This window comes from Bufo bufo, chromosome 2, assembly GCF_905171765.1.
Source record: "Bufo bufo chromosome 2, aBufBuf1.1, whole genome shotgun sequence".
NCBI lineage: Eukaryota > Metazoa > Chordata > Amphibia > Anura > Bufonidae > Bufo > Bufo bufo.
The window spans coordinates 26910210-26938174 of NC_053390.1; the positions used below are offsets into that span (position 1 = coordinate 26910210).

At 45.9% G+C, this 27965-nt stretch overlaps 1 protein-coding gene across 1 annotated transcript; it reads left to right on the top strand.

Moving 5' to 3' along the window:
* Positions 1-668: 668 nt before the first annotated feature.
* Positions 669-27274, top strand: LOC120990670 (zinc finger protein 436-like). Its single transcript, XM_040419580.1, has 6 exons — positions 669-736; positions 13734-14879; positions 25129-25375; positions 26032-26585; positions 26796-26944; positions 27209-27274. The coding sequence occupies exons 1-6, from the start codon at positions 673-675 to the stop codon at positions 27272-27274; spliced, it is 2226 nt and encodes a 741-aa protein (XP_040275514.1). The 5' UTR covers positions 669-672.
* The last annotated feature ends 691 nt before the right edge of the window (positions 27275-27965 follow it).

Below are 27965 nucleotides of genomic sequence, written 5' to 3' on the forward strand. Positions count from 1 at the left end.
ATGACTTTGTATTTTATGTGTCACCAATGGCTCTGTATAATACTTACATGTATTTTTTTAATTTGTATGTTTTTTCCCTGAATAAAATTTATTTTAAAAAAAATCTATCAATAAAACTACATCTGTCAGCAGGATCAACCCAAGAAGGACATAACTGTCCTTCAAATGAATCTGTGTCTCAGTGATCTCAGAGGTTCCTGTCCAGAAGGGCGGCAGTCTCCCTCATGGTTCTGTCAGGGACTCAGAGAAAACCAATGTCGTCAGATACAGATTTAGAGCTTTCTTTAAGTGCTTTCTTGTGAGACTGGGAGTAGTTGTTTTGTCTGATCCATAGACAGATCTACAGGAGGCCATGTATACAGTCACCGTGTGCTTGTGTCTCCACAGATGGATCCAGGAGGAGAAATCCACCAGAGAGATGTCTCCGTCCTCTGTATTCCCAGGACTGTCCAGAGGAGAAGGTCCCAGAGAATCCTCAGGTAGATGGAGCTGAGCCCTATACACTTCTATATAGGGGGGTCCTGCAGTCATAGAGGGGTCATAGATTGTGGGGGTCTCTTATGTGGATCAGTTAGATTTCCCACCTGTCTGCTGTGTTGTACTGAATTGTTACAGATGACAAATCAGGGGGAAGATCTGACTGATATTACAGTGGAGGATGAAGAAGAGAGGATGATGGGCGATCCCCCGTGTAAGAGTGAGGTGGAGGAGGACATTCCAGGAGATGTCACCACAGGTATGGAATCATGAATGGAGAAAGTGACTTCAGATTCTGTCCTTGGTGCCTTCAGGGCAGGAGGAGAATCTGATCACCGGCTGCTGCTTATTACCACTTTATGTGGTAATAACTTTGGAGCACTTTTATTTTTCCAAGCGATTCTGAGATTAGTCTTTTTTGTGACACATTGTACTTCATGTTAGTGGTACATTTTGGTTAATATATTTAGTTTTTATTAATTAAAAAAAATCCCAAATTAAATGAAAATGTAACAAAATTTGCAATTTTCCAAAATTTCTCTGCTTTCAAGACTCCTTTTTTAATGCTGTCTGACAAAATAGTTAATAAATACTTAATATTTACCATATGTCCACTTTATGTTGGGACATATGGTACATAATACAGTTTGAGAGGTGTGACAGCTCGGGGTCACTTAGCTCTCCAGGATCGCCGTCTCACACCGCAAGAAGCCACTCTAACACTGCAGATTTGGGTGCAAACTGGCCACGGCCAGCTCGATTGTCACTTTTCCAGCAGTCCAAACATAAATCATAAACACAAATCCTCGGCCGTCTGGCCACTGACTACACCGTATTTCTCCCTCTCTATCGGGATCTGGGTCTACCACCCAGCACCCCAAAACACGGCACGGTGCTTACTAGGGCTGCACGATATGGGAATTTTGTGCGATTGCGATTAGGGCCCTAAAAATTGCGATAACGATGTGCGATGCTATATTTTAAGGGAATTGTGCTAGAGGTCTATTTGCTTGGATTTTCCCATATGAGCCGCTGACGCGGCTGGGTATGACATAGTTATCGGGGATCTGTGGATGACGCTGTGTTGTGGGGGATCTGTGGATGATGCTGTGTTGTGGGGGATCTGTGGATGACGCTGTGTTGTGGGGGATCTGTGGATGACGCTGTGTTGTGGGGGATCTGTGGATGACGCTGTGTTGTGGGGGATCTGTGGATGACGCTGTGTTGTGGGGGATCTGTGGATGACGCTGTGTTGTGGGGGATCTGTGGATGACGCCGTGTTGTGGGGGATCTGTGGATGACGCCGTGTTGTGGGGGATCTGTGGATGACGCCGTGTTGTGGGGGATCTGTGGATGACGCCGTGTTGTGGGGGATCTGTGGATGACGCCGTGTTGTGGGGGATCTGTGGATGACGCCGTGTTGTGGGGGATCTGTGGATGACGCCGTGTTGTGGGGGATCTGTGGATGACGCCGTGTTGTGGGGGATCTGTGGATGACGCCGTGTTGTGGGGGATCTGTGGATGACGCCGTGTTGTGGGGGATCTGTGGATGACGCCGTGTTGTGGGGGATCTGTGGATGACGCCGTGTTGTGGGGGATCTGTGGATGACGCCGTGTTGTGGGGGATCTGTGGATGACGCCGTGTTGTGGGGGATCTGTGGATGACGCCGTGTTGTGGGGGATCTGTGGATGACGCCGTGTTGTGGGGGATCTGTGGATGACGCCGTGTTGTGGGGGATCTGTGGATGACGCCGTGTTGTGGGGGATCTGTGGATGACGCCGTTATGTGGGGGATCTGTGGATGACGCCGTTATGTGGGGGATCTGTGGATGACGCCGTTATGTGGGGGATCTGTGGATGACGCCGTTATGTGGGGGATCTGTTGAGGACGCCGTTATGTGTGGGATCTGTGGAGGACGCTGTTATGGGGGATCTGTGGAGGACACTTATGGGGACCTGTGGAGGACGTTGTTATAGGGGATCTGTGGAGGACGCTGTTATAGGGGATGTGTGCTATGACACATAGGGCCATGAGGTAGGGCAGCATAAGACATATAGCATCTTATTGGGCAGACTAGATGGGCCAAATGGTTCTTATCTGCCGACACATTCTATGTTTCTATGTTTCTATGTTATGCTGGTCCCCCTCTTGGCCCTATGTGTCCCCTCATGTGTCCTAAACTGCGCACATAACTGGCTTTGTGTGTAAAGTATTTTACTAGTGTGTAAAACAATCTCTCTCCTATTGATAACATGGCCGCCTCTGTACTCACTGTCACTATGAATGCACTACAGCGAGCGGGAGCGAGCTGGCCGGCCGGCGCGTGACTGACGTCACTTAGTAATGCTCCTCCCACTTCAGGAAGCAGGAGCGTTACTAAGCGACATCAGTCACGCGCCGGCCGGCCCGCCCGCTGCCGTTAGCTGCAGTGCATTCATCGTGAAAGTGAGTACAGAGGCTGGACCTGTTATCAATAGGAGAGAGATTGTTTCACACACCAGTAAAATACTTTACACACAAAGCCAGTTATGTGCGCGGGGCCCCTTCATATATAATCGCGGCATTTTCGGGTCGGCCAAATCGCCATATCACATTTGCCGATTATCGCGATTCGATTATTTTTTCGATTTATCGTGCAGCCCTAGTGCTTACCCTAACCCAGGGTTAGAGGGTCCCGGCTCCCACAGGCCTTGGCGCAGCCGGCTCCTTCCACCGACTGGAAGCCCTGATTGAGGCGCTCAGCCCACATTTATCCGAGCTCCACAGCTGGCTGATAATACTCTTAATTACCGACCTGGCTGCTGCAGACAGTGGGAAATACCTATTTTCCCTGCCTTTCTTGTTCTCACCTACCTTCCTCTGGGTGAGATACACCTTTAATAGCTCTCATATGGCCTTCTGGCAGCTCCACTGCCACAGAGGTTAACAGGCTTATAAGTTTAGCAGCCATTTTATCCAAATCAGATTTCCATTCATCATCAGACCCCCAAGCTCCATCATCCTCGGATGAGACCCCCCCCAGCCTCCATCAGAGTCAGATCAGACCCCCAATCATCCTCAGATCGGATCCCCCCAGCCCTCATCAGCCTCAGATCGGACCCCCATCAGACCTCAGATCAGACGTTACAAAGTTACTTTGCTTGCTCCGGACAGTGCTGCAGATCGAGGATACACCGCTCCATCGCTTCTTCCAGGTCCCGCTATGTAGTATAACCTGACTGCACACAGCGTCAGGTCATAGTACGCGCCTACGTGCACTACGTCCTGCGGCTGTGCATGGTCAGGACACAGCAGCGGGACCCGTTAGAAGACTAGGGAGGGTGAGTCGACCCAGTGCACTACTGTCCTCACCTCCCAGTGCCCTCCCCCCATAATGGAAGCGGTTATTAGCATTCGGACCATAAGACTCGCTGCCACTTTTCCCCCATTTTTTGGGGAAAAAATTGTGTATTACAGTCCAAAAATACAGTAACAGATTTCATATTTAATAATTATTTTGGGAAATGCAGCAGCTGATAGAATAGAGCTAATATTTCATATTTATTACTCTGTGATTCTGCAGTTTTTATAAATATCCCTTACAGTATGTGGCCCTAGATGCTACTTAAGTCAAATAATGGCCTCAAAATTGAAGGCGCACCTTGTGGATTTTAGGCTCCCCATCTGTTAGGACATTTTTCAGGTACAATTTCATGTTGCAGAGGCCTTGAGGTGCTGATACATTAGAAATGCCCACAAAAGGCCCCATTTTGGAAACTACAATGATATAGGGGTGCAGTGAGCATTTTAATCCAACAATGTTTCATAGACTTTTTGTTACAGTTGGGCATGAAAATCAAAAATTAGTTAACGGTAATACGTAGCCTAGCTCAAATCTTTTATTTTTCCAAAGGGTAACTGGGAAAAAAGCACAGCAAAAATTGTTACACCATTATGGCAAAACCCCATGTGTGACCATAACCTGCTGTATGGATACACAACGGGGCTCAGGAGGGAAGGTGCTCCATTTGGCTTTTGATCCGCAGATTTTACTGGAATGCGATGATTTCATAGATTAGGTTGTTACGGACACAATGATGCCAATTATGTGTAGTTAATTTTTTTTATTTTTTTTAACTAATCATAAATGAGTAGAAAGTAAATTTTCTATTTATATATAATTTTTTTAAAAACTTTTTTAAGTTCCACTTGGGGACTTGTTACACGGATATACACAAAGTCTGCCTGCACTGACCTCGGCCTGTTTCTCTCTACAAGTATGGCCTGATCCTTTGTTGCTTGTAGGTCAGCTGTGAACCACACTGGGGCTACTCCAGGAAGTAAAGTCCTGGTGGCTCCCCTGCAGCAAAGATCAGATCCCTGTGTTCGGGTTAATGGGTGAAAGCAAAGGAACTTTCATAAAAAATGCCCTTAGGTATAGCCCTAAGCCAAACTGTTTGGTTCCACACCCACTGTCTGTAACGTATAGGGCCCTTGCAGACGAACGTTGGTCACGCTGCGAGTCCGCAGCACAGCTCCCGGCCTGACCTCCCAGCACTGACGGGGTCGCATAGCATTATATTGATTTATGACACTATGTAACCCTTACAGTTCTGGAATGTATTGGATAACACTGGCAGCATTGTGCCAGTGTTATCCAATACACTCCAGAACTGTACGGTAGGGTGTTTCATTTTGTAATGGGAAAAAATAAAATGTATTTTTGCAGACTTTGCTTACGCCCTGAGTCTCAGTGATGTAAAAGATATATATGCCAAATTTCAAGAAGATTAGAAAATATTTAGAGGTTGCACACTTAGATCAGTTTTGTTAAAATTAGGCAAAAATAAGGTTTTCAATGTTAATTACTTTTATTGGGAAAACTAGAAATCACAAACTTAAAATAATATTAAAACTAGAATACTAAGATTAATAGGTAGTATGACAGGCAAAACATGTGTTCTATTAATCAACTTTGAACGATGCAATCCCTTCTTTCGTTAGCTCGGTGACGACTTTTCTGTGATGCTCGACTATCCTCAACAAGAATTGTTTTTGTTGTTCGTCCCTGACCGATTAGTTAAACTCTTTTATCAGAGCAATTCCTCTTTCTGCGATATCATTGACCACCTTAAGAGCGTTCACATGGCTTCTTAGAGAATCACTGCAGTATTCTGTCACGTCGTGGATCCCAAACAATTCAAAGAACGTCTTTGTTTTATTAGTAACTCAGGTCTTTTCTCGTAAATGGCATTGGGGGACACCGCACCATGGGTATATGCCCAGCTGCCACTAGGAGGCTGATACTAGAAAGAAAAGTGTTGGTTCCACCCATCTGGGCTATACCCACTGCACATGCTGGAGCTAACCAGTTTTTCTGGAGGCAGACATGACCTGTCCTTTTTTCTTTGCTGGTCCTGCTGCTTTTTTCTTTCTTTTTTCTTCTTTTACAGTGTTCAGCAGGCTGGGGCTCCATGGTGGACTTCCTCCATAGTTGCACCCCTTGCGGGCACGTACCTTGTACCTAGCCGGTCGCCCAGTCCCCAGAACTGCATCTGCAGTGGATGCCGGCATTCCCAGGTCCCCCTGTTGAGTCTGCCGATGGGGCGACCCTGCTGCGCCTGAAGATGTCTGAGGGTAAGTATAGCCCCCTGGCACCTCAATTCCCCAGTACTAGCGGGCCCCAGTTCTCCCAGTATTAGGGGGGGGGGATCTTCCATCTTCATAGTCTGGGCGCCTTTGCCCCCCTTTCTTTCCAGCTCTCTTGGGGGATTGGTGGGCGCAAGGCCCTTAGGGGCTCATGGGGGATCACATTCTCTCTCCTGTATGCTCCCCCGTCCTCTAATCTAGGCCGCGGCTTTTTGCCCGGCCTAGGCCTCAGTTTTCTCTAGCCTACCACTTGGATCCTGGCTCTTTCCGGCCCCCCTCTTTTCTTTTTCGGTCGTCGCTTTTCCTCCCGCCCCCCCCTTCCCCTACATTTATCTAGTTTCGGGCGCCGGCGGTGACCAGCGCTATTCTACCGGGCGCGCTTGCAAATCAAGGCCCCGGCTTTTTTCCGGCCTACCTGGCCTCAATTGTCCCGCCCCCTGCCTGTTTCCCGCGCTTCTTGTGGACATTCCTTCCTGGGAGTACTGTGGGAGGAGCTTTTTCCTTTTCTCCAATCCCGTCCTGGCATGGTCTTTCTGCCCGAGGGGCGTGTCTTTCTGCTGGAGACACAGAGGAAAGAGGTCTCCTCCATCTTGTTGGCACCTCACGCAGGTCTCCATCCGAGTCCGGCGCACAGTCCTTCTATAGCCGCTGCTGCATCTTCGGGACACAGCACCTGGGGTCCGGTAGGACCGCTTCGGCTAGCTGTTTTACTTTCTTACAGGCTCCATCCTAGCCCTCATGTCCTCTGCCAGACAGGACCCTGTGCCTAATCCCCCTCCTGGGATTGTCACTTATTTTGCTTGCACTCGCTGCAACCAAAAGATGCAGTGCGGTCAATCTGATCCCGTTTGCGCACAGTGTTTGGCTCTCAGGCCCTCTCAAGCCGCCCCGGCCGCCACTGCTGTGTCGGTCCCCCCTGATTAGGCCGCGTCCCTGTCCCAAGCCATAGGGAACCTTGCCAGTCTCTCCTAATCTATTGTGCAGTCGCTGGATCGCTTGCCGGCCCAAATCACGGCCGCCTCCACCCCCAGTAGGGAACCTGCCACGGTCAGGGTTCGCTCTCGATCTGAGACCAGGTCCCGTAAGCAACCTTGAGTGCTCTCTGTCCCGCTCATCCTCGGTTTCCTCGGTTCACTCCCTGGATAAGTCTGAGTCCGGCGAAGTCTCCTCTTCGGCCATTCCTGCTGCTCCTGGGGACACCTCTGACTCTGATTCCGGATCTGAGCAGAGCGCATCTATGTCTGCGGCCATGCAGGATCTCATAAAGGCAGTCAGGGATGCTCTCCGGGTGCAGGAGGGCCCCTCCTCCTTGGCCCAGGAATTAGTGTCATTCTGCCATTCCAGGCGCCCTGCCTTGGTTTTTCTTAACCATGCGGACCTCTACGCACTTCTGGCTAAGTGCGTCACCCTGATAGACGGCTTCAACTCTCCAAGGCGTCTGACGCTCTTTTTCCCTTTGCAGAGGAGTCAGTCAACCTATGGTCTGAACCACCTCAGGTTGATCCCCAGGTGGCGTGCCTGGCCAAGGCGACCACCCCTCCTTTGGCAGACGTGGCTTCCTTGTCGGATCCCTCTGACAAGAGGATTGACTCTTTAGATAAAAAAAATTTGTCGCCGAAGGGTCCGCGGTCCGCCCAGCATTTGCTGCGTCTAGGGTGGCTAAGGCCTGCGTTGTCTGGACCAAACAACTCATCCGGTCCTTTCCCCAGGACTCTGCTCAAGGTGAGCTTCCTGCCCTCGCCTCTCAAATTCTCCAAGCATCCCGGTACCTCTGTGATGCCTCCATGGAATTGCCCCTTCCCACCAAAGATTCCTTCGCTTTGCGGTGGGTTCACTGCATCTTCAGTTCGTGGCCCTGTTCTTTGGTCTGGCTTCTGCCCCGAGGGTCTTCACCAAGGTATTGGCTCCCCTCATCGCACTTCTGCGTACCAGGGGAGTTGCGGTGATTCCCTACTTGGACGACCTTCTGGTGAAGGCCCCTTCCCGCGCAGACAACCTGTCCAGCCTCCACATTGCCCTTTCAGTTCTGTCCCAGTTCGGGAGGCTGGTGAATTTTCCCAAGTCCTCCCTGGTCCCCACCCAGAGGATGTCCTTCCTGGGCATGATCTTGAACACTTGCCCCGGGCGAGTCTTTCTTTCCCAGGTCAAGGTGACGTTTCTCCATTTGGGGGTGGCTCGCCTCTGCGAACTGTCCCCTCTTCCCATCAGGACGTGTATGCGGGTTCTGGGCCTCATGGTGGCCTCTTTCGAGGCGATCCCCTATGCCCAATTGTACACCAGACTTCTCCAGAGGTCCCTTCTCTCCAGGTAGGACAAGTCTCCGTCAGGCCTCGATCGCCTGATCCGCCTTCCCTCAGAGGTCCGCCGGGACTTGTGTTGGTGGCTCCTACCTCGCATGGTCTCTTTTGGCAGGTCTTTCCTTCTGCCAGGTTGTCAGGTGATCACCACCGATGCCAGCCTGATGAGTTGGGGGGCTGCCTTCGGGTCCCTCACTGCCCAAGGGCAGTGGTCAGCAGAGGAGTCTTCCCTGTCGATCAATGTCCTGGAGCTCAGGGCCATTTTCCTTGCCCTCTGCTGCTGGACTCCCCTGCTAGACAGTCTCCTGATCCGGATTCAGTCGGACAATTCCACGGCCGTGGCTTACTTGAATCACCAGGGGGATACCAGAAGCGGGACTGTCCTCAGGGAAGCCTTGCGAACACGTTACCGCTCTCTCCGCAGTCTACATTCTCGGGCTCAACAATTGGGCGGCAGACTTTCTCAGTCGCCATCGCCTCGACCCGGGCGAGTGGTCCCTCCATCCGGAGGTGTTTCTACACCTGTGTCACCGGTGGGGAACCCCAGACGTGGACCTGTTCGCTTGTCGTCTGAAGCACAAGATTCCGTCTTACGTCGCCAGGTCCCGGCACCTTCAGGCTCTGGCGGTGGATGCTCTGGTTTTTCCTTGATCTCAGTTCAGCCGCCTTTACCTCTTCCCTCCCTTTCCGCTTCTTCCCCGGGTACTCAAGCGCCTCAAGGAGGCTCCTGTCTCGGCGATCCTGGTGTCTCCGGATTGGCACCGCAGGGCGTGGTACGCAGACCTCGTGTTTCTGCTCGCCGACGTCCCTTGGCAGCTTCCTCTGCGCACCGACCTCCTTTCCCAAGGTCTGCTATTCCACCCGAATTTACCTCAACTGCGTTTAACGGCGTGGCTATTAAGGCCGCGGTCCTGAGGTTCCGCGGTCTCTCGGAGTCTGTCATTCAGACTATGCTTCATGCCCGCAAACCCCAATCGGCCAGGATTTATCACCGTACCTGGCGGGCGTATTTTGCCTGGTGTGAATCTGGCCAGTTTCACCCTCTCTGCTTTTCTGTGCCTAGGATCCTGTCTTTTCTCCAGGCTGGTTTTGACAAAGGTCTTCGTCTGGCCTCTCTTAAGGGTCAGATTTCGGCCCTGTCCGTTCTTTTCCAGAGAACTTTGGCTTCCCGTCCTCAGGTGACGACCTTTCTCCAGGGGGTCGCTCACCGTGCTCCCCCGTCGTTCCCCTGTGGAGCCATGGGACTTCAACCTTGTCCTTGACGCTCTTCAGTCCTCTCCTTTCGAGCCACTGACGGATGTCTCTCTTTCCTTCGCTTCTTTTAAGGTCGCCTTCCTTGTGGCGATTACCTCTATCCGCAGAGTCTCTGAGCTTGCTGCGCTTTCTTGCAAGTCTCTCTACCTTGTAAGTTCCACCAGGACAAAGTGGTCCTCCGTCCGGTTCCCTCCTTTCTCCCCAAGGTGGTGTCCTCATTCCATATTAATGAGGAGATTGTCCTTCCATCTTTCTGTCCTAATCCCGTTCATCCCAGGGAGAGATCCCTTCATCGTCTGGATGTCGTTCGGGGGCTCCGCCTGTACCTTCGGTTAACGGAGTCTTTCAGGCGTTCAGACTCTCTCTGTCGTTCCTGATGGACCTCGTAAGGGTCTGCAAGCTTCCAAAGCCACCACCTCCCGCTGGATTCGGTCGGCTGTCGAGACCTATGTTGCAAAGGGTTCCCCCCTTTTGGTTGACCGCTCACTCCACTAGGGCGGTCGGGGCCTCTGCAAGGCCGCCACCTGGGCTTCGCTTCACACCTTTACGAAGTTCTATCAGATCTATTCCTTGGCCTCTGCCGATGCCAGCTTGGGTCGCAAGGTTCTGCAAGCAGCTGTGTGTTAGGTGTTTGTATGGCTGTTTCTTCCGTCCCTCGTGTACTGCTTTTGGACGTCCCATGGTGCTGTGTCCCCCAATGCCATTCACGAGAAAAATAGATTTTTGTACTCGCCGTAAAATCCTTTTCTCGTAGGATGCATTAGGGGACACAGATCCCGCCCTCTTTGGTTATTTCTGGACTTCCGGGTTTTTCCCAGGGTTTTTTGTTCTCGTCATATCTCTGGTTTAGGACATGTTGGCTTCTTATTTTTGTTCGGTTTATTGCTCCTACTTTTGACCAACTGGTTAGCTCCAGCATGTGCAGTGGGTATAGCCAAGATGGGTGGAGCCAACACTTTTCTTTCTAGTGTCAGCCTCCTAGTGGTAGCTGGGCATATACCCATGGTGCTGTGTCCCCCAATGCATCCTACGAGAAAAGGATTGTACGGTGAGTACAAAAATCAATTTTTCCTTCAAAAACTAGCTTTTTACCCTCAAATCATTTAATTTCCTTTTTCTTTGCAGGTTTGGTTTCTAAATTTTTTGTCATATTTTCCTTAACAGCCTGAGTAATACTTTCGTCCAATAAAGCCAATCTTACGTTTGTTTCTGACAGATACCAAAGGTGTCTCTTAGCAACTTTGAGAGCACTTTTTTTGACGTCTGCATCTGGGTAAGTGCACAGAAGACGTAGCATATCCAAATCATTCTTTGGAGCCCATCGACTTACAATTGCCTCGTGCAAAAAGCGAACATACATGAGGCTGACAAAATGTGCAACCTGTTTTATTCCTTTTAATTCTCGTTGAGGAATATTCAACTGTTTAGTGAAGAGGACAATTTTAAGTGCATATATTGCCTTTGCCATCCACCTTGCTTGATGCAGAGCCCCTGGGATCCTGAAACTGAAGTCGTTTTTAGACCAACCTCCTAGGTACAGGAGTAAGAGTAGTAATAAAAGTGTGCAACCCCTAAATATTATCCAATCTTCTTGAAATTTGTCATATATCGTTTGCATCACTGAGACTCGGGGCGTAAGCAAAGTCATATGAAAATCACATCTTTGGAAAAATGAAACACCCTACTGTATGGGTTACATAGCATCATAAATCAATAAATTGCTATGTGGCCCCCCGGCAGCGCTGGGAGTTCAGGCCGGGAACTGCGCTGCGGACTCGCAGCGTGACCAACGCTCATCTGCAAGGGCCCATAGATGTCTCAGTGATGATTACCTGCACTCACAGGACACTTCATTAGTTCCAGGCTCATTCCCCTGAATTCATATTGTCAAATTTATTACAGATTCTGATTGATAACCTCACTCTATATCACTACATACTAAAGATGTCTATTAACCTGAGATATGGTGCTTGTGCAGCCATTAGGCTATATAGACCTCATTGTCATGTCCATGAATTCAGCCTGAGACAGGTGCTATAATGCATTGCACTTTATTTTGTTAAAAATTGTGGCCATTATCAATTTGTCTGTAACAATATGAAAGAGGATCTCTCACTAGATTTCACAATATAAACAGCATGTATTATGAAATAGATCTTTTAGACCCGATGAGACCGGTGTACTTACCTTGAAACTCCATGTCAGAATGGCTGTACAATCTTTTTTCATTGTTTTCTTTTCTGATATTAAAATGAACATTATTGTAGTAATTCCCCTTTAAATCTGTAGATAAAGACTACAGTCCTTCTTTTATCTGGTGTTCCGAATATACAAAGGTATATAGTGATCACTGTATGGCGAGAGAGAAGCCAGAGACAACACCGTTATAGGTTGGATCCGAGTTCAGCAAGCTGCTCTCTGTCTAATAGCTTGCTATCTGTTTATTTTATATAAAAAGTAAACAATCACCTTCATACATATCATTTTTCTGCAGATTTTTTTTTTTTAACAAATCATTATTAAACTGTTAATTTAACATGCACATATACTAGTAACATCTGAATATGTATAGGGATTAGGTAAATTAATTTCTACTGTAAAAAAACCTTTGTACCAAACTCGAGTACCTTGGAATTTCCAAAGTTATTACACGAAGTCTCATGAGACTTCACAAATTAATACCTTGGGCTCTCTGAGCCAATACATTCTAATACTGTACGGAGCACCCGCTCCGTACAGTATTAAAACAAAGTTTTATGCGAATCGACTTCGGATGAAGCTCATCCCTAATAGTGATGTGAACATAATAACAATTTAACTATTGTGTCTTTCTCTTTCTCTCTCACCCCTCACCACACTCATGCCAAGAGTGCTGAGAAAATGTACACAAGTGACCTTTCCTATTACAGGCAGAAAGCCTTTGAATAGTCCCTTGTGGTAAATTAGAAACATTTCCTAGCCTAGAATATTATCACAGCATATTATGACTCCAGCTAGAGAGTGAGAATGCTCATGAGAGCTAAATTCTTTCTCTATCCACCTATGGCTTAATTGATAATTTCATATAAGTGCACCTCCTCCCCTGCTGCTGTCTTATTCATGTTCAGTGCATGTTTCAGTAAAAGAAAGCAGCAAATAAAATTAGAAGTCTTAATTAAAAAAGGCTGCTGTAAAAAGGGGGACCCTTCATTGCAGAGCCAAGGGAGGCTGCAGCATGTGTAAGATTTCAGCAGGGAAGGAGGTACACTTAGAAGAGCTCGCCGGTTATGCTGTATGTGGACATTATGGCATGTTTTTTTTTCTAGTTAATTCACCAACTTCATCAGGTCTAAGAGATCTATTTAATAACCAATGCAGTTTGGGTTAAGGAATGTGGTGATGGATCCTTTTTAGGTTAACATGTTGTATGTACATGGTGCCCATTTGGCATTGAAGGGCCAAATGTGTTATGAGAAGGTAAGAAGGCTTGATTGCCAGTCATAGTCAGATTTTTCAAATTTTTGAGCTATGTTTGTGTAATAAAAGTGGTGAACGGATGTAGACTAGAATCCTGGAGTTTTTATGAGTGTTGCACAAAGGTTTATAAGGCTGTACATTTTTTGTGCAATATTTTGAACCAAAGTCAAGAGTGAATTGCAAATGAATAATTTGGACCTCTAGTTTCTCCTGGATCCACTTCCAGTCAAAGGGTTCATACACACAACCGTATTTTCTTTCCGTGTCTGTTCCGTTTTTTGTTTTTTCTTGTAGCTCTTATGCGGAACCATTCACTTCAATGGGTCTGCAAAAAAATAAAAAACGGAAATGACTCGGTGTGCATTCCTTTTCTTTTGTCCACAAGTCCGTTCCTCTGAAAAAATAGAACATGTCCTATTCTTGTCCCTTTTGCAAACAAGGACAGGCATTGTTACAATGGATCGGCAAAAATAAACAGATGCAATATGTATGTCATCCATTTTTTTTGGCGGACCGCAGAATACATATTGTCGTGTGCATGAGCCCTAATAGAAATGATCTATGTTTGTCTACTCTGTAGTTTGGAAAGAAATCGGAAATTCTAATTTTTATCTTCACAGAAAACCCCAGTAAAAATTGTAATGGAAATGTTATATTGTTACTAAATTATAAAGCAGAAGATGAAGATATCATGCTGCACTCTTCAAGAGAAAGCCTCATTACCCTTACTGTACCTCCAGGACTATCAAATATTATCCCTAACCATGATGACCATAATTCTGAGGAAAACATAATGTTATCACTAACTTATAAAGCAGAAGATGAAGATATCATGCCATGCTCTTCCAGAGAAAACCTCATTACACTTAATGTACATCCAGGACTCTACAGTACAGATCTGTCAAATAATCCCTTTAATCATGAGGAACCTTCTCCTGACCAATCACAATCACAGATTGTTACCACAAGTACAGGCCAGAAAGGAGGTAAAAGGTACCAGTGTGGTAAAAAGTTGAAAAAAACATCAAACTTTTCTACACATGGAAGAATTCACACAAGGGAGAGGCGATACTGCTGTTCAGAATGTGGGAAGTGCTTCACAAAGAAATCACATCTTGTTACACATGAGAGAATTCACACAGGAGAGAAGCCGTATTCCTGTTCAGAATGTGGGAAGTGTTTTAGAGATAAATCGCATCTTGTTAGACATGAGAGAAGTCACACAGGAGAGAGGCCATATTCCTGTTCAGAATGCTTTAAGTGCTACTCAGCGAGTTCAAGTCTTGTTAGACATCAGCGAGTTCATACAGGAGAGAAGCCATTTGCATGTTTAGAATGTTTGAAGTGCTTCTCATTTAAATCAAGTCTTGTTAGACATAGGCAAAGTCACATAGGAGACAAGCGGCATTCGTGTTCAGAATGTGGGAAATTGTTTATAGAGCGAGCACAACTTGTGAGACATGAGAGAATTCACACAGGAGAGAAGACTTATTCATGTTCAGAATGTGGGAAATGGTTTATAGAGCGAGCAAAACTTGTGAGACATGAGAGAATTCACACAGGAGAGAAGCCTTATTCATGTTCAGAATGTGGGAAATGTTTTACAAATAAAGTAAGTCTTGTTACACATGAGAGAGGTCACAAGGGAGAGAAACCATTTTCATGTTCAGAATGTGGGAAATGTTTTATAGATAAATCACATCTAGGTACACATTTGAGAACTCACACAGGAGTGAAGCCATATTCATGTTCAGAATGTGGGAAATGTTTTACAACAAGATCGCAAATTGTTAAACATCAGAGAACTCACACCGGAGAGAAACCATATTCATGTTCAGAATGTGAGAAATGTTTTAATACTGAAGCCAAACTTAAGCGTCATCGGAGACGTCACACAGGAGAGAAGGCATTTTGATGTTTTATATGTTGAAAGTGTTCTGTAAGGAAAACAAATTCTAAAACTCATCACATCAGAAAAAAAACATTATTTTTTGGAATATAGGAAATACTATAAAAATTTATTTAAGTCCTATTATTTACAGGCCAGTAACCTGAGACTACATGGTAACATGTACCATGTGACAGAAAGTCACACGATAGCTGTTGTGCAGCTATTTTACAGCTAAGATTTCAGTATAAAAAAAAACTAGCATTGTGTTCTACAATAGCAAAGTCACATATGACCTGGGACCAAAAATCCAAGTATTGGATTTTTTGTCACTGTCATAACACGTAGCATCATATTTTGACCGCATTGACAATTAGAGGCAGTGTCACAATGCGACGTGATTTTGATATCACATAACATATCGCCATGTAGCTACAGCCTAAAGGCCAATAAAAATATTATTTTTTGGGGTGGAATTATCCTGCATCTGCCAAAAGACCATATTATATTTCTCTGAGGTCAACGTTGACTGAAGTCCATGGAGGAAAAGTATTGTGGATATAAGGAAGAGAAGAAGAGCCTTGTTTACTTCCAGAGCAGTGAAGATGAAATGTCCCCATGAATCTTGCTTCTTTTCTCTGTATTCACACCTTCACCCACACTGCCGGACAGTCCAGAGTGACATGGGGGAAGTAACGACGCTCCATGTAATAATGTATGTAGATATATAGACATGTTAATATTTCATTAAAACAGTATTTAAAGCTAAAATAAAATCTTCTATTGTCACTGACAGACATTTGTCTTTTTGGCTCATATATTTTCTCCTAGCGCTGTGACCTTCATTGCTCTTACAGACTAACCGTCCTGTGCAGAGACAGTGATATTGGTGGCATGATGACTATATCACTGATTTATCTGACTGGGTGATCGGTGATAATTAACCCCATATGTACATTCCTGCGGTTTAATGGTAAACCTATCTCGATACTGGAGCTGAGGGATATATCGGTGGGGGGAATCGCTTGTGATGTCACATCTGTTAATTAACGCCTGAATAATGGGAACATGAATTCAGTGACCAAGTGATGCTCATATATGTGTTTCATATGTATCCTGCCTCCTTAATTACCTGCATAACATGAATAGAGACATGTGGATGAATTATTAGTATTTCATACACTCACTGACAAAAAAATGACTTATGAAGAAGGAGTAGTTGGGATTTAAGGAAACTTTCTATGTGTGAATAGAATGATGTATGTAAATGATTACAAGGATAAGTTTATTGGGGAAAACTGTATAATTAAAATGATGCACTAGTTAGATGGCCTCTACCCTAGATACAAGATGAAATACGTCCTCTTGCCTGGATACGTGATGAGATACTTGGTCTTTCCAAATGCAACAACTTTCAAGTGTAACTCTTTAAGTGTACATACTGAATTATACCAGAATGTAATATTATGGATATGGAATCTAGTGTTGGGTGTGAATATTCGAATCGCAAATATTGGCACTTCGAGAATTTGCGAATATTTAGAATATAGTGATATATATTCGTAATTTTGAATATTCTAGATTTTTTTTTTCCATCAGTACCCTCCCTTCTTGCTTGTGGGCCAATGAGAAAGCTGCAATGTCTTTGTCTGTGCTTAGCAACATCCCTAGCAACCAATAGGAAAGCTGCCTACGCCTTACTATATAAGAACATCCACAGCAGCCCTTGTATGCAGTATTTTGCAGATCTGAGACAGCAGTGTTATTGCTGTGCTCTCTGCTTTCCTGTGTCATTACATTAGATAGTTAGATAGCTTATATATATAATACATATAGTTAGTGGGAGATAGTCAGTGTAGGTTAGATAGTGATATAGTGTAGCTGATAGGTTCTGCTGTCCATACATACATACATGCTACAGACATAGTGCTGTGATGTCACAAGTTCACAACAATACTTAGTGCACTAATCACTAATACGGTAAGTAGTCAGACCTGTTAAAATGTGAAGTTGCACGTATTGCACCAAATATTCGCATCATTAGTGCCGATTTCGCAATCGCAAATATATTGGAGCACTCTATCTGCATATAAAGCTATTGTAATGTTCTGCCATGCCAACCATTTTCTCCAGTCTCAGGAAACTTCTAGCAGCTTGAAAAATGTAGCTATAGTGAACTACGCCTGTATTTCGCACGCATTATGCAAATATTACATTGCCGATTTTTCGCAATCAAGAAAATAATCTCGAATTCGCAAATATATGACAAATTTCTACCAAATATTCGCTAAATATTGCATATTCGAATATTGCCCCTGCCACTCATCACTAATGGAATCCACTTTGTCATCACTGCCTACTGACCATCACCCAATTCTCTCCTCTCCAGGTATGTCTGGAGAGGAGAGAATTTTCCAGAGTCTGATATTGTCCACACCCCTCATCTTTCCTTCTCATTCCCTGGTATGTCTGCATTTAACTTTAATGTTTCTTTCCCTGCTGGATGAACTATTTCACCCCTGTATCTGGTCCTCCCTTGATTAGGCCATATGTAGCCCCCTCCCCTCTTGGTCACACCTGATTGAACACTGAGTGGTATTAATCTAAGTTCCTAGGTCTTCCAGACGCAACAGCTTTCAAGTCCAACTCATTAAGTGCACATAATGAATTATACCAGAAGGGGACCAAAGGTAATTACAGACATAGTTAATGCAAACAATGTTTCAATCTTTCATCTTACTCTTCCCACTTTTCCAAAACCTCCTGAAATACCCCCACATCCATTCACCCAGCAAGAAACTATTCATCTCTCCCTCCATCTTACCTTCTCATCTGACCGCTTGCACAAACCTGTTTGGCAACGTAAAACACTTCCTTCCCAAACACACACAGATAACTCATACTCTCTCTTATTCTCACCTACTAACACTTTCTCTGCTTCTCCTTATTGCTGGTGATATCTCTCCAAATCCAGGCCCCCCCTCAGCAAATTCCCACTATCACCTCCATGTTCCACTACAAATCTCCTTCTACAAATTTCTGCAACCCCTTAAACCTAATAACCATTCCTCTTACCCCTGCTCTTTTGGTTCCTCTTGCAGGAGCATTATGGAATGCATGCTCTGTCTGTAACAAACTGTCCTACATTCATGATCTTTTCATCTCAAAAACTTTCTTTTCTGAGTCTCACAAAAACATGGCTGACACCTCCTCCCCTGCTGCACTCTCATATAGTGGATTTCATTTCACTCACACCCCCCGCCCCGGCTACAAACATGGTGGAGGAGTTGGTCTTCTCCAATCAGACATCTGCTCCTACAGCCCAACTTCACTGCCACTCTCCATTACGCTCACTTCATTTGAAGTACACTCTGTTCGCATCTACTCTCCCTCCAACCTTCAAGTAGCTGTCATTTACCGCCCCCCAGGCCCAGCCACCATCTTTCTTGACCACTTTAACACCTGGCTACTACACTTTCTTTCTGCTGACATCCCCACTATCATCATGGGTAATTTTAACATCCCTATTGACACCTGCCACTCAGCCGCCTCTAATCTCCTATCACTTTGGTATGGTATGGGAGAAGGACACAGTAGGTGAGGGTGAAGCTGGTCATGGTGGTATAGAGGCAGCAGGGTCACTGGTTGTAGGCTTATCTGAAGAGTTCCCTCTCTCCTTCTGTACCAGTTTGTAACTAGTCTTGTTTATGCTCAGTGCAATTGTCTGTATTATGTATGTATACCCCTTTTTATATGTACAGCGCCGTGGAATGAATGGCGCTTTAATAATAAATAATAATGATACAGGCTTTAGCCTGGATACACAATGAGATACGGTATTTAGCCTCCATACAAGATGAGATACGGCCTCTACCCTGGATATAAGATGAAATACGGCCTCTAACCTGGATACTACAGGGTGGGCCATTTATATGGATACACCTTAATAAAATGGGAATGGTTGGTGATATTAACTTCCTGTTTGTGGCACATTAGTATATGTGAGGGGGGAAACTTTTCAAGATGGGTGGTGACCATGGCGGCCATTTTGAAGTCGGCCATTTTGAATCCAACTTTTGTTTTTTCAATAGGAAGAGGGTCATGTGACACATCAAACTTATTGGGAATTTCACACGAAAAACAATGGTGTGCTTGGTTTTAACATAACTTCATTCTTTCATGAGTTATTTACAAGTTTCTCTTTGTTTACAGCCATTGACATGTCGCCGAGGTTAACACGTGAGGAGCGGATAGAAATTGTGTTGATGTCTGGTGAACGCAGTAACCGGGTCATTGCAGCAGATTTCAATGCAAGACACCCTACGAGACCACCCATCTCCCATGCTACAGTTAGCAAACTACTTGCTAAGTTTCGTGAAACTGGTTCAGTGTTGGATTTGCCAAAATGTGGACGCATGAAATCTGTCTCTAATGAAGAAACATCAGTGGCTGTCCTAGCTTCATTTAGCAAGAGCCCACAGCGTAGCACTCGCCGCATGTCACTGGAGGGTGGCATTAGTCACATCCCTTCGGCGGATATTAGCTACTCACAAATGGCACCCTTACAAACTCCAGCTACTGCAGCATCTCAATGAGGATGACCCAGATCGGCGCACTGAATTAGCAGAATGGCCAAAACAAAAATTGGAACAGGACCCTCAGTTTACGCAGAAGATTTTGTTCAGTGATGAGGCAAACTTTTAAGTGAATGGTGAAGTTAACAAACAAAACCACCGCTATTGGTCTGACACTAACCCACATTGGATAGATCCCTCCAAGAGTGTTGGAAGAAAAAAATTGATGGTGTGGTATATGGTGTACAAAGATAGTGGGGCCATTCTTCATCAATGGAAACCTCAAGGCCACTGGATATGCGAAATTACTACATGATGATGTGTTTCCCTCTTTATGCACTGAAGCTGGCACGTTCCCTGAGTTTTTCCAGCAAGATGGTGCACCACCACATTATGGATGTCAGGTCCGAGTATTCCTAGATGAACAGTTTCCTGGAAAGTGTATTGGTCGTCGTGGGCCAGTTGAATGGCCCCCAAGGTCTCCCGATCTGACCCCCTTAGACTTTTATCTTTGGGGTCATCTGATGGCAATCGTCTATGCTGTGAAGATACGAGATGTGCAGCACCTGAATCTACGGATACTGGAAGCCTGTGCTAGCATTTCTCCTGCGGTGTTGCTATCAGTGTGTGAAGAGTGGGAGAAGAGGGTTGCATTGACAATCCAACACAATGGGCAGCACATTGAACACATTTTATAAGTGGTCAGAAACTTGTAAATAACTCATGAAAGAATAAAGTTACGTTAAAACCAAGCACACCATTGTTTTTCTTGTGAAATTCCCAATAAGTTTGATGTGTCACATGACCCTCTTCCTATTGAAAAAACAAAAGTTGGATTCAAAATGGCCGACTTCAAAATGGCCGCCATGGTCACCACCCATCTTGAAAAGTTTCCCCCGTCACATATACTAATGTGCCACAAACAGGAAGTTAATATCACCAACCATTCCCATTTTATTAAGGTGTATCCATATAAATGGCCCACCCTGTAGATGAGAAATGGCCTCTACCCTGGACACTAGATGAGATACGGCCTCTACCCTGGATACAAGATTAAATACGGCCTCTAACCTGCATACTAGATGATATACAGTATGGCCTCTACGCTGGATACAAGATGAGATACTGCCTCTAACGTGGATACAAGATGAGATATGGCCTCCACCCTGGATACAAGATGAGATTGGGCTCTAGCCTGGATACAATATTAGATACGGTTGGGGGGGCGTGGTCTGCATGTTGACGGCGGCGGCTGCTTGAGAGTGTAGCTCCGCTTTCCGCATATCCACAGCGGCTCACAAATTACTCCTGAGGGACCCCGGAATATCCTACACTCACCTACCTGGCTCTCAGAATGGGCAAGATTAAGAAAAGACAGGCGCTGAAGAAGATGACAGAGTTTTTCCCCAGAACACCACCATCAAGCGCCGGAGCTGAGGGATCTCCCGCTTTCTCTCCCAGGCTCTCTGCGACTCCTACCTCCTCCCCTGCAGCATGTGGAGGCCCGCCGCTTCTTTTCTCTGTGCTGAAGCTGGGGCTCTCCCAATTACAGAGGAGACTCTGCGCACACTGCTGGACTCCCTAAGATCCTCGCTGAAAGCTGACATCTCCAGCATGATCAAAGATCTGCAGCGTGATATACAGGGTGTAGGAGACAGAGTCACCCACGTGGAAAGCAAGATGGTCGAATATGCTGTATCACACAATTCTCTGATTGAAGCGCTGGAGGAGGATGTGGCGGCCATAAAAGATAAGATCCAAGATCTGGAAGATCGCCACAGGCGCAATAATGTGCGTATCAGAAGAGTTCTGGAGGCAGTAGGCCCAGCAGAGCTGGAGTTTTATTTGCAAACTTTGCTTAAAGAAGCCGTGACTGAGTTAGCTAAGCGTGACCTACTGATTGCTAGGATTCACCGTCTCCCTAAGCCAAAGGGACTAGATCCTTCTCTCCCGCGTGATGTCATAGCGCAAATTCATTTTTATCACGCCAAAGATCATTTTCTTCGGAGCCTGCGGCAACCTTTAAGGACATTAAAGTATTCGCGGATCTGTCCGCAGCCACACTAGCAAAGAGGAGGGAATTTGCGCACCTTACACGAGCTCTTCGCGACAAGAACATCCGTTATCGCTGGGGCCTCCCTGTAAAGCTACTGATCTCGGTGAAGGGTCAGATGATTGCTTGCAGCACACCACAGGATGCATCGGACCATGCCCCTATAACGATGGAACTCAATATGGGTCTACCTTCCCAATCACCCCCGGCATGGAGGCTAAACCAGTACTTACTTAAAAGTTCTAAGAGGCTGGATGAATTTTTCCTTCTAAACAGCACTCCTGATATTTCGTCCTCTACTCTGTGGCTTTCAGTTGGGGACAATGCCAATTCCATAGGGGACTATGGAAACAAACTGGCAAGAATTGCGCCCGAATGGGAACAAACATGATTTCCCAGACTCCCTCTCCTACTTTATTCTTCTGGACGTGCGGAATGGGAGATACATAAGAACTCTATCTCTTCCCCCCCCCCCCCCACTAGATCTTCTCTTTCGGTGTTAGGGTGGTGCTCACCCTCTAAGCAGACCCCATTTTTAGACTCTAGGATCCTGCTCACTGCAGTTCTGTGATGTCTAATTGCCTTTTTCTTTCTGTTTCTATTATCACCAGTTTTATGTTGTTTTTTGTGGTCCTATTTTGCTTGCGCTTTGATATATGGCCCACATATTATTATCTCTGCCTCTACCTCAGCCTCATAGTGCCCCTCACGGCTACACCTAGTACGATACACACTTACTTATGGCGGGGTTGAAATTTTACTCCAATAATGTACGTGGCCTGAATTCCCCATTCCAGCGCTCCCAGATGGGGCGGGACCTGCTCTGTAGAAAATGTGATGTGGCTTTAATACAGGAGACGCATTTGGTGGGAGCAGACCAGCACAGATGCACTCATCGTTTATATCCGCATATTTTTCACTCCCCTGCTGCCCAAAGGCGTAAGGCTGGCACCCTCATATGTATAAGGGGCTCTGTTGCTTTCACAGTACACCAATGCATCACAGACAGGGAAGGCAGGTATGTCATCTTGATATGTTCCCTTGAAGGTAAAATGTGCACGGTAGTTTCGGTTTATGCACCAAATGTTAGGCAGGTTTCCTTTTTCAACAGATTGCATAAGAAAATCTTAAAGGTGGAGAAAGGAACTATCATAATGGGCGGGGACTTTAACGTCCCAATTGATGTGGGGATAGACTGTCTCACCCATGCTGAATCCCACCGGAAGGGCCTAAAATAAGCTCTAAAAAACACCTCCTTGCATGACATCTAGCGGTACCAGCATGGAGGAGAAAGGGATTATACACATATTTCTTCCGCACATCACACACAGTCCCATATCGATTACTTCCTGGTTTCTAGGGACATTTTGCAGGGGGTGCTTAGAACGGATATTCGGCTGGCTACTTGGTCGGACCATGCCCCTATAACGATGGAACTCAATATGGGTCTACCTTCCCAATCACCCCCGGCATGGAGGCTAAACCAGTACTTACTTAAAAGTTCTAAGAGGCTGGATGAATTTTTCCTTCTAAACAGCACTCCTGATATTTCGTCCTCTACTCTGTGGCTGGCTCATAAGGCCTATATGAGGGGTATATTCTTGCAGGCGGCCTCTCGTTTGAAAAAAACTAGAGATCAGCAGCTTAATGAGGCGCTATCACGGTTAGAATCAACACACCAACGGTATAAGGATAATCCCTCTCCAGCTCACCTTTTGGAGTTACAGAATGTCCGTTCTAAGTTGAGGTTGCATCTTTTATATGAACATGAATGAGTAATTAGCAGGTTTAAGATGACTCACTATCATATGGGGGATAGGGCAGGCTCCTTGTTAGCTAACAGCTTTAAGAAACGGGCAGTTTACTCTAGAATAGAGAAATTACACTATTATATCCGCATATTTTTCACTCCCCTGCTGCCCAAAGGCGTAAGGCTGGCACCCTCATATGTATAAGGGGCTCTGTTGCTTTCACAGTACACCAATGCATCACAGACAGGGAAGGCAGGTATGTCATCTTGATATGTTCCCTTGAAGGTAAAATGTGCACGGTAGTTTCGGTTTATGCACCAAATGTTAGGCAGGTTTCCTTTTTCAACAGATTGCATAAGAAAATCTTAAAGGTGGAGAAAGGAACTATCATAATGGGCGGGGACTTTAACGTCCCAATTGATGTGGGGATAGACTGTCTCACCCATGCTGAATCCCACCGGAAGGGCCTAAAATAAGCTCTAAAAAACACCTCCTTGCATGACATCTAGCGGTACCAGCATGGAGGAGAAAGGGATTATACACATATTTCTTCCGCACATCACACACAGTCCCATATCGATTACTTCCTGGTTTCTAGGGACATTTTGCAGGGGGTGCTTAGAACGGATATTCGGCTGGCTACTTGGTCGGACCATGCCCCTATAACGATGGAACTCAATATGGGTCTACCTTCCCAATCACCCCCGGCATGGAGGCTAAACCAGTACTTACTTAAAAGTTCTAAGAGGCTGGATGAATTTTTCCTTCTAAACAGCACTCCTGATATTTCGTCCTCTACTCTGTGGCTGGCTCATAAGGCCTATATGAGGGGTATATTCTTGCAGGCGGCCTCTCGTTTGAAAAAAACTAGAGATCAGCAGCTTAATGAGGCGCTATCACGGTTAGAATCAACACACCAACGGTATAAGGATAATCCCTCTCCAGCTCACCTTTTGGAGTTACAGAATGTCCGTTCTAAGTTGAGGTTGCATCTTTTATATGAACATGAATGAGTAATTAGCAGGTTTAAGATGACTCACTATCATATGGGGGATAGGGCAGGCTCCTTGTTAGCTAACAGCTTTAAGAAACGGGCAGTTTACTCTAGAATAGAGAAATTACACTATAATGGGTCCGTAATCATGCATCCGCAAGAAATAACTAACGCCATAACTTCATATTATGCGAAACTTTATAACTTGAAGGAAGATGTTGCAACCCCTCAACCAACAGATGCATCTATAGCAGCCTCTCTAGAGCACTAGAAACTCCCCACGCTGTCAGATGCATCTATTGCAGATTTCCTAGAGCATTTGAAACTCCCCACGAGCAGCTCTAAAGACCACCCCCACAGGGAAAGCACCAGGGCCGGATGGCTTTTTTGTGGCATATTATAAGGAGTTCATGCCCCAGCTCCTCCCCAACCTGTGCTCGATATATAACACCTTTTTCCAAACGGGGGTTATTCCAACAGAGATGCTCTCGGCCAGGGTAGTAACCATCCCGAAGCCGGGTAAGACCCCAGATGCCCCTGCCAATTTCCGTCCCATCTCCCTGCTTAATGCGGATCTCAAAATGTATGGCAAAATTCTAGCTTCCAGGATTAACCAGTTTTTACCAGAACTGGTAGACCCAGACAAGGATGGGTTTGTACCGGGAAGGCAGTGTAGGCCTATATACGACCCCCTCGGCCACAGTTCTCGCCTCGGGATATATGTCAAGGCCTTTTAAAATAACCATCCTTTTCAGGTGGCATCAGGTCCACCTTTCTTCCCCCTATGCCGGCGGGCTCGGCCATCGACCTCTTTCATAAAAGAGTACTTAGGGACGTACGTGCACTGATTTACCCGGTTGCACCACCTAACATTACTCGAGAGGAGAAGGCAGCGTTACGTTGGCTCACTGGCCTCGATGATGTCGTGATTAAGCCCGCCGACAAGGACGGAAATGTGGTCCTGATGACCAAGGCCTTTTACTTGGAGGAAGCTTCCAGGCAGTTGGGAGACACTGATGTATATGAGAAGCTTAGTGACAACCCTGTCCCATTGATACTAGTCAGGGTGCGGTCACTTCTTTCCAAATATGTAGAAACACAGTTTCTCCCCAGGAACATCCTGGACAAACTAATCCCCAAGTTCCCCAAGAATTACAACCTGGTACTTTGTGCCCAAGGTGCACAAATCGCTGTTCCACCCTCCGGGACCACCTGTACGTCTCCGGTATGGGGTCAGCGACTGAACCACTTTCCAGGTATGTAGATTGGCAACTTAGGCCCCTATTACAAGGCACTCCCACGTATCTAAAGGACACCGGGGACTTCCTCCGTGCCCTCAACTCGATTGAGTGGCAGGAGGAATTCCACCTTGTGTCCTTAGACGTGGAGAGTCTCTATACTAGGATCCCACATGATGTAGGGCTGAGAGCCGTAGCATCAGTTCTCAGCAGCTCCAACAAAGGCACCATATTTTCACAGTTCATATAGGAGTCCCTAGACTTAATACTTACCAACAACGTCTTTCAGTTCGGTAGTCAGTGGTACCGCCAGATACTAGGTACAGCGATGGGCACACCTGTGTCGTGTACCTTCGCCAACCTGTATCTGGCGGTATTCGAAGAGACATATGTTTTCTCTATGCACAACCCCTTCCTTAGGTACGCCCATCTCTATCTGCGGTATGTGGACGATGTGTTCCTGGTCTGGTCGGGCAGCGAAGACCTGTGTAGGCAATTTGTGCAATATATGAATGACACCAATAAAATGAACATGAAGTTCACCCTCAACCTTGGTGGCAATAGTCTAGATTTTCTGGACGTGAAGGTCACCGTGGTTGATGGCACCTTGCAGACCACAGGTTTTCGCAAGCCTACCGCAACTAATTCGCTGCTCCACCAGACCAGTTTCCATCCCCCTACCATTAAGGAGGACATCCCCTTTGGGCAGTTCATACGCCTCCGTAGGATTAATAGTACTGACGAAAACTACTTTAGGCAGGCCCACCAACTTAAGGACAGGCTGCTTGAAAGGGGCTACTCCAGAAGGGACGTGATCGACGCGTTGCATCGAGCAGCTCTTCGTCCCTGGCATAGTCTCCTCAATGACCAGGTTCAAAACGATAACCAAGACAGGTTCACGTTTATTTTTAAATTTAGTCCAGCTGCAGATATTGTGAAGCGAGCAGTGCTAAGTAACTGGGACCTTTTGAAAGGTGATCCAGCTTTGGGGGAGTTGGTTTCTAGGCGACCCTTGGTCACCTTTAAAAAGTGTCACACCTTAAAGGACAGATTGGTTCATAGGAAATATGTTGGTGATAATATTAATTGTATTTTTTACCCTATAAGACACATTTTTTTCCACCAAAAGTGGTGGAAAAATTGTAGTGCATCTTATAAGAGCGACCACTAATCACCCATTATAGAGGTGGTCATCAGTATGCAGGAGGTGCGGGGAGCAATGCTGTACTCACCTCTCATTGGTGGTCTTCCGGCCGACATCCATTCACAGTACAGCACGGACCGGAAAAAAACCAGGGAGCATCGAGTGGCAGTGCCGCAGGAAGCAGGAGAGGTAAGTTTATATATTTTTTTAAACTGGCTGATGGAGGTTGGGGTTATGATTGGGGGGGGGGCCTGCTGAGCATTGGGGGTCTGATCTGAGTAGGGTTGCCACCCGGCTGGCCACACCGGTGATTTAGTGCCGGTGCTAGTAATCTTTTTTTCTATTGCCAATAATAATTGCCGGTATTTCCCTATATGGGCTGTTACTAATGAGGCTTCCATTGTGGGGTGCTTGTTAGTACGGCCTTTACCTTCTCCCCCCACTTGTGTTAAGAAAATAAAAAAGAACTCGCCTTCTCCATTTGATCGCGCCACAGTGAACAGTGTGGCCATCAAATAGAGGAGGTGAGTTTTTTGTTTTTTTTTTGCACAGAGAAGAGGAGACGGCAATAGTAATTCTGGGGGGCACTAATGGAGGCATTATTATTACTGGGGGGCATTATTAATTCTGGGGGCAGTAATGGAGGCATTACTATTACTGGGGGCACTAATGGAGGCATTACTATTACTGGGGGCACTAATGAAGGCATTACTATTACTGGGGGCACTAATGGGGACATTATTAATTCTGGGGGCAGTAATGGAGGCATTACTATTACTGGGGGCAGTAATAGAGGCATTACTATTACTGGGGGCACTAATGGAGGCATTACTATTACTGGGGGCACTAATGAAGGCATTACTATTACTGGGGGCACTAATGGGGACATTATTAATTCTGGGGGCACTAATGAAGGCATTACTATTACTGGGGACACTAATTGGGACATTATTAATTCTGGGGGCACTAATGAAGGCATTACTATTACTGGGGGCACTAATGAAGGCATTACTATTACTGGGGGCACTAATGGAGGCATTACTATTACTGGGGGCACTAATGAAGGCATTCCTATTACTGGGGGCACTAATGAGGACATTATTCATTCTGGGGGCACTAATGGAGGCATTACTATTACTGAGGGCACTAATGAAGGCATTACTATTACTGGGGGCACTAATGGAGGCATTACTATTACTGAGGGCACTAA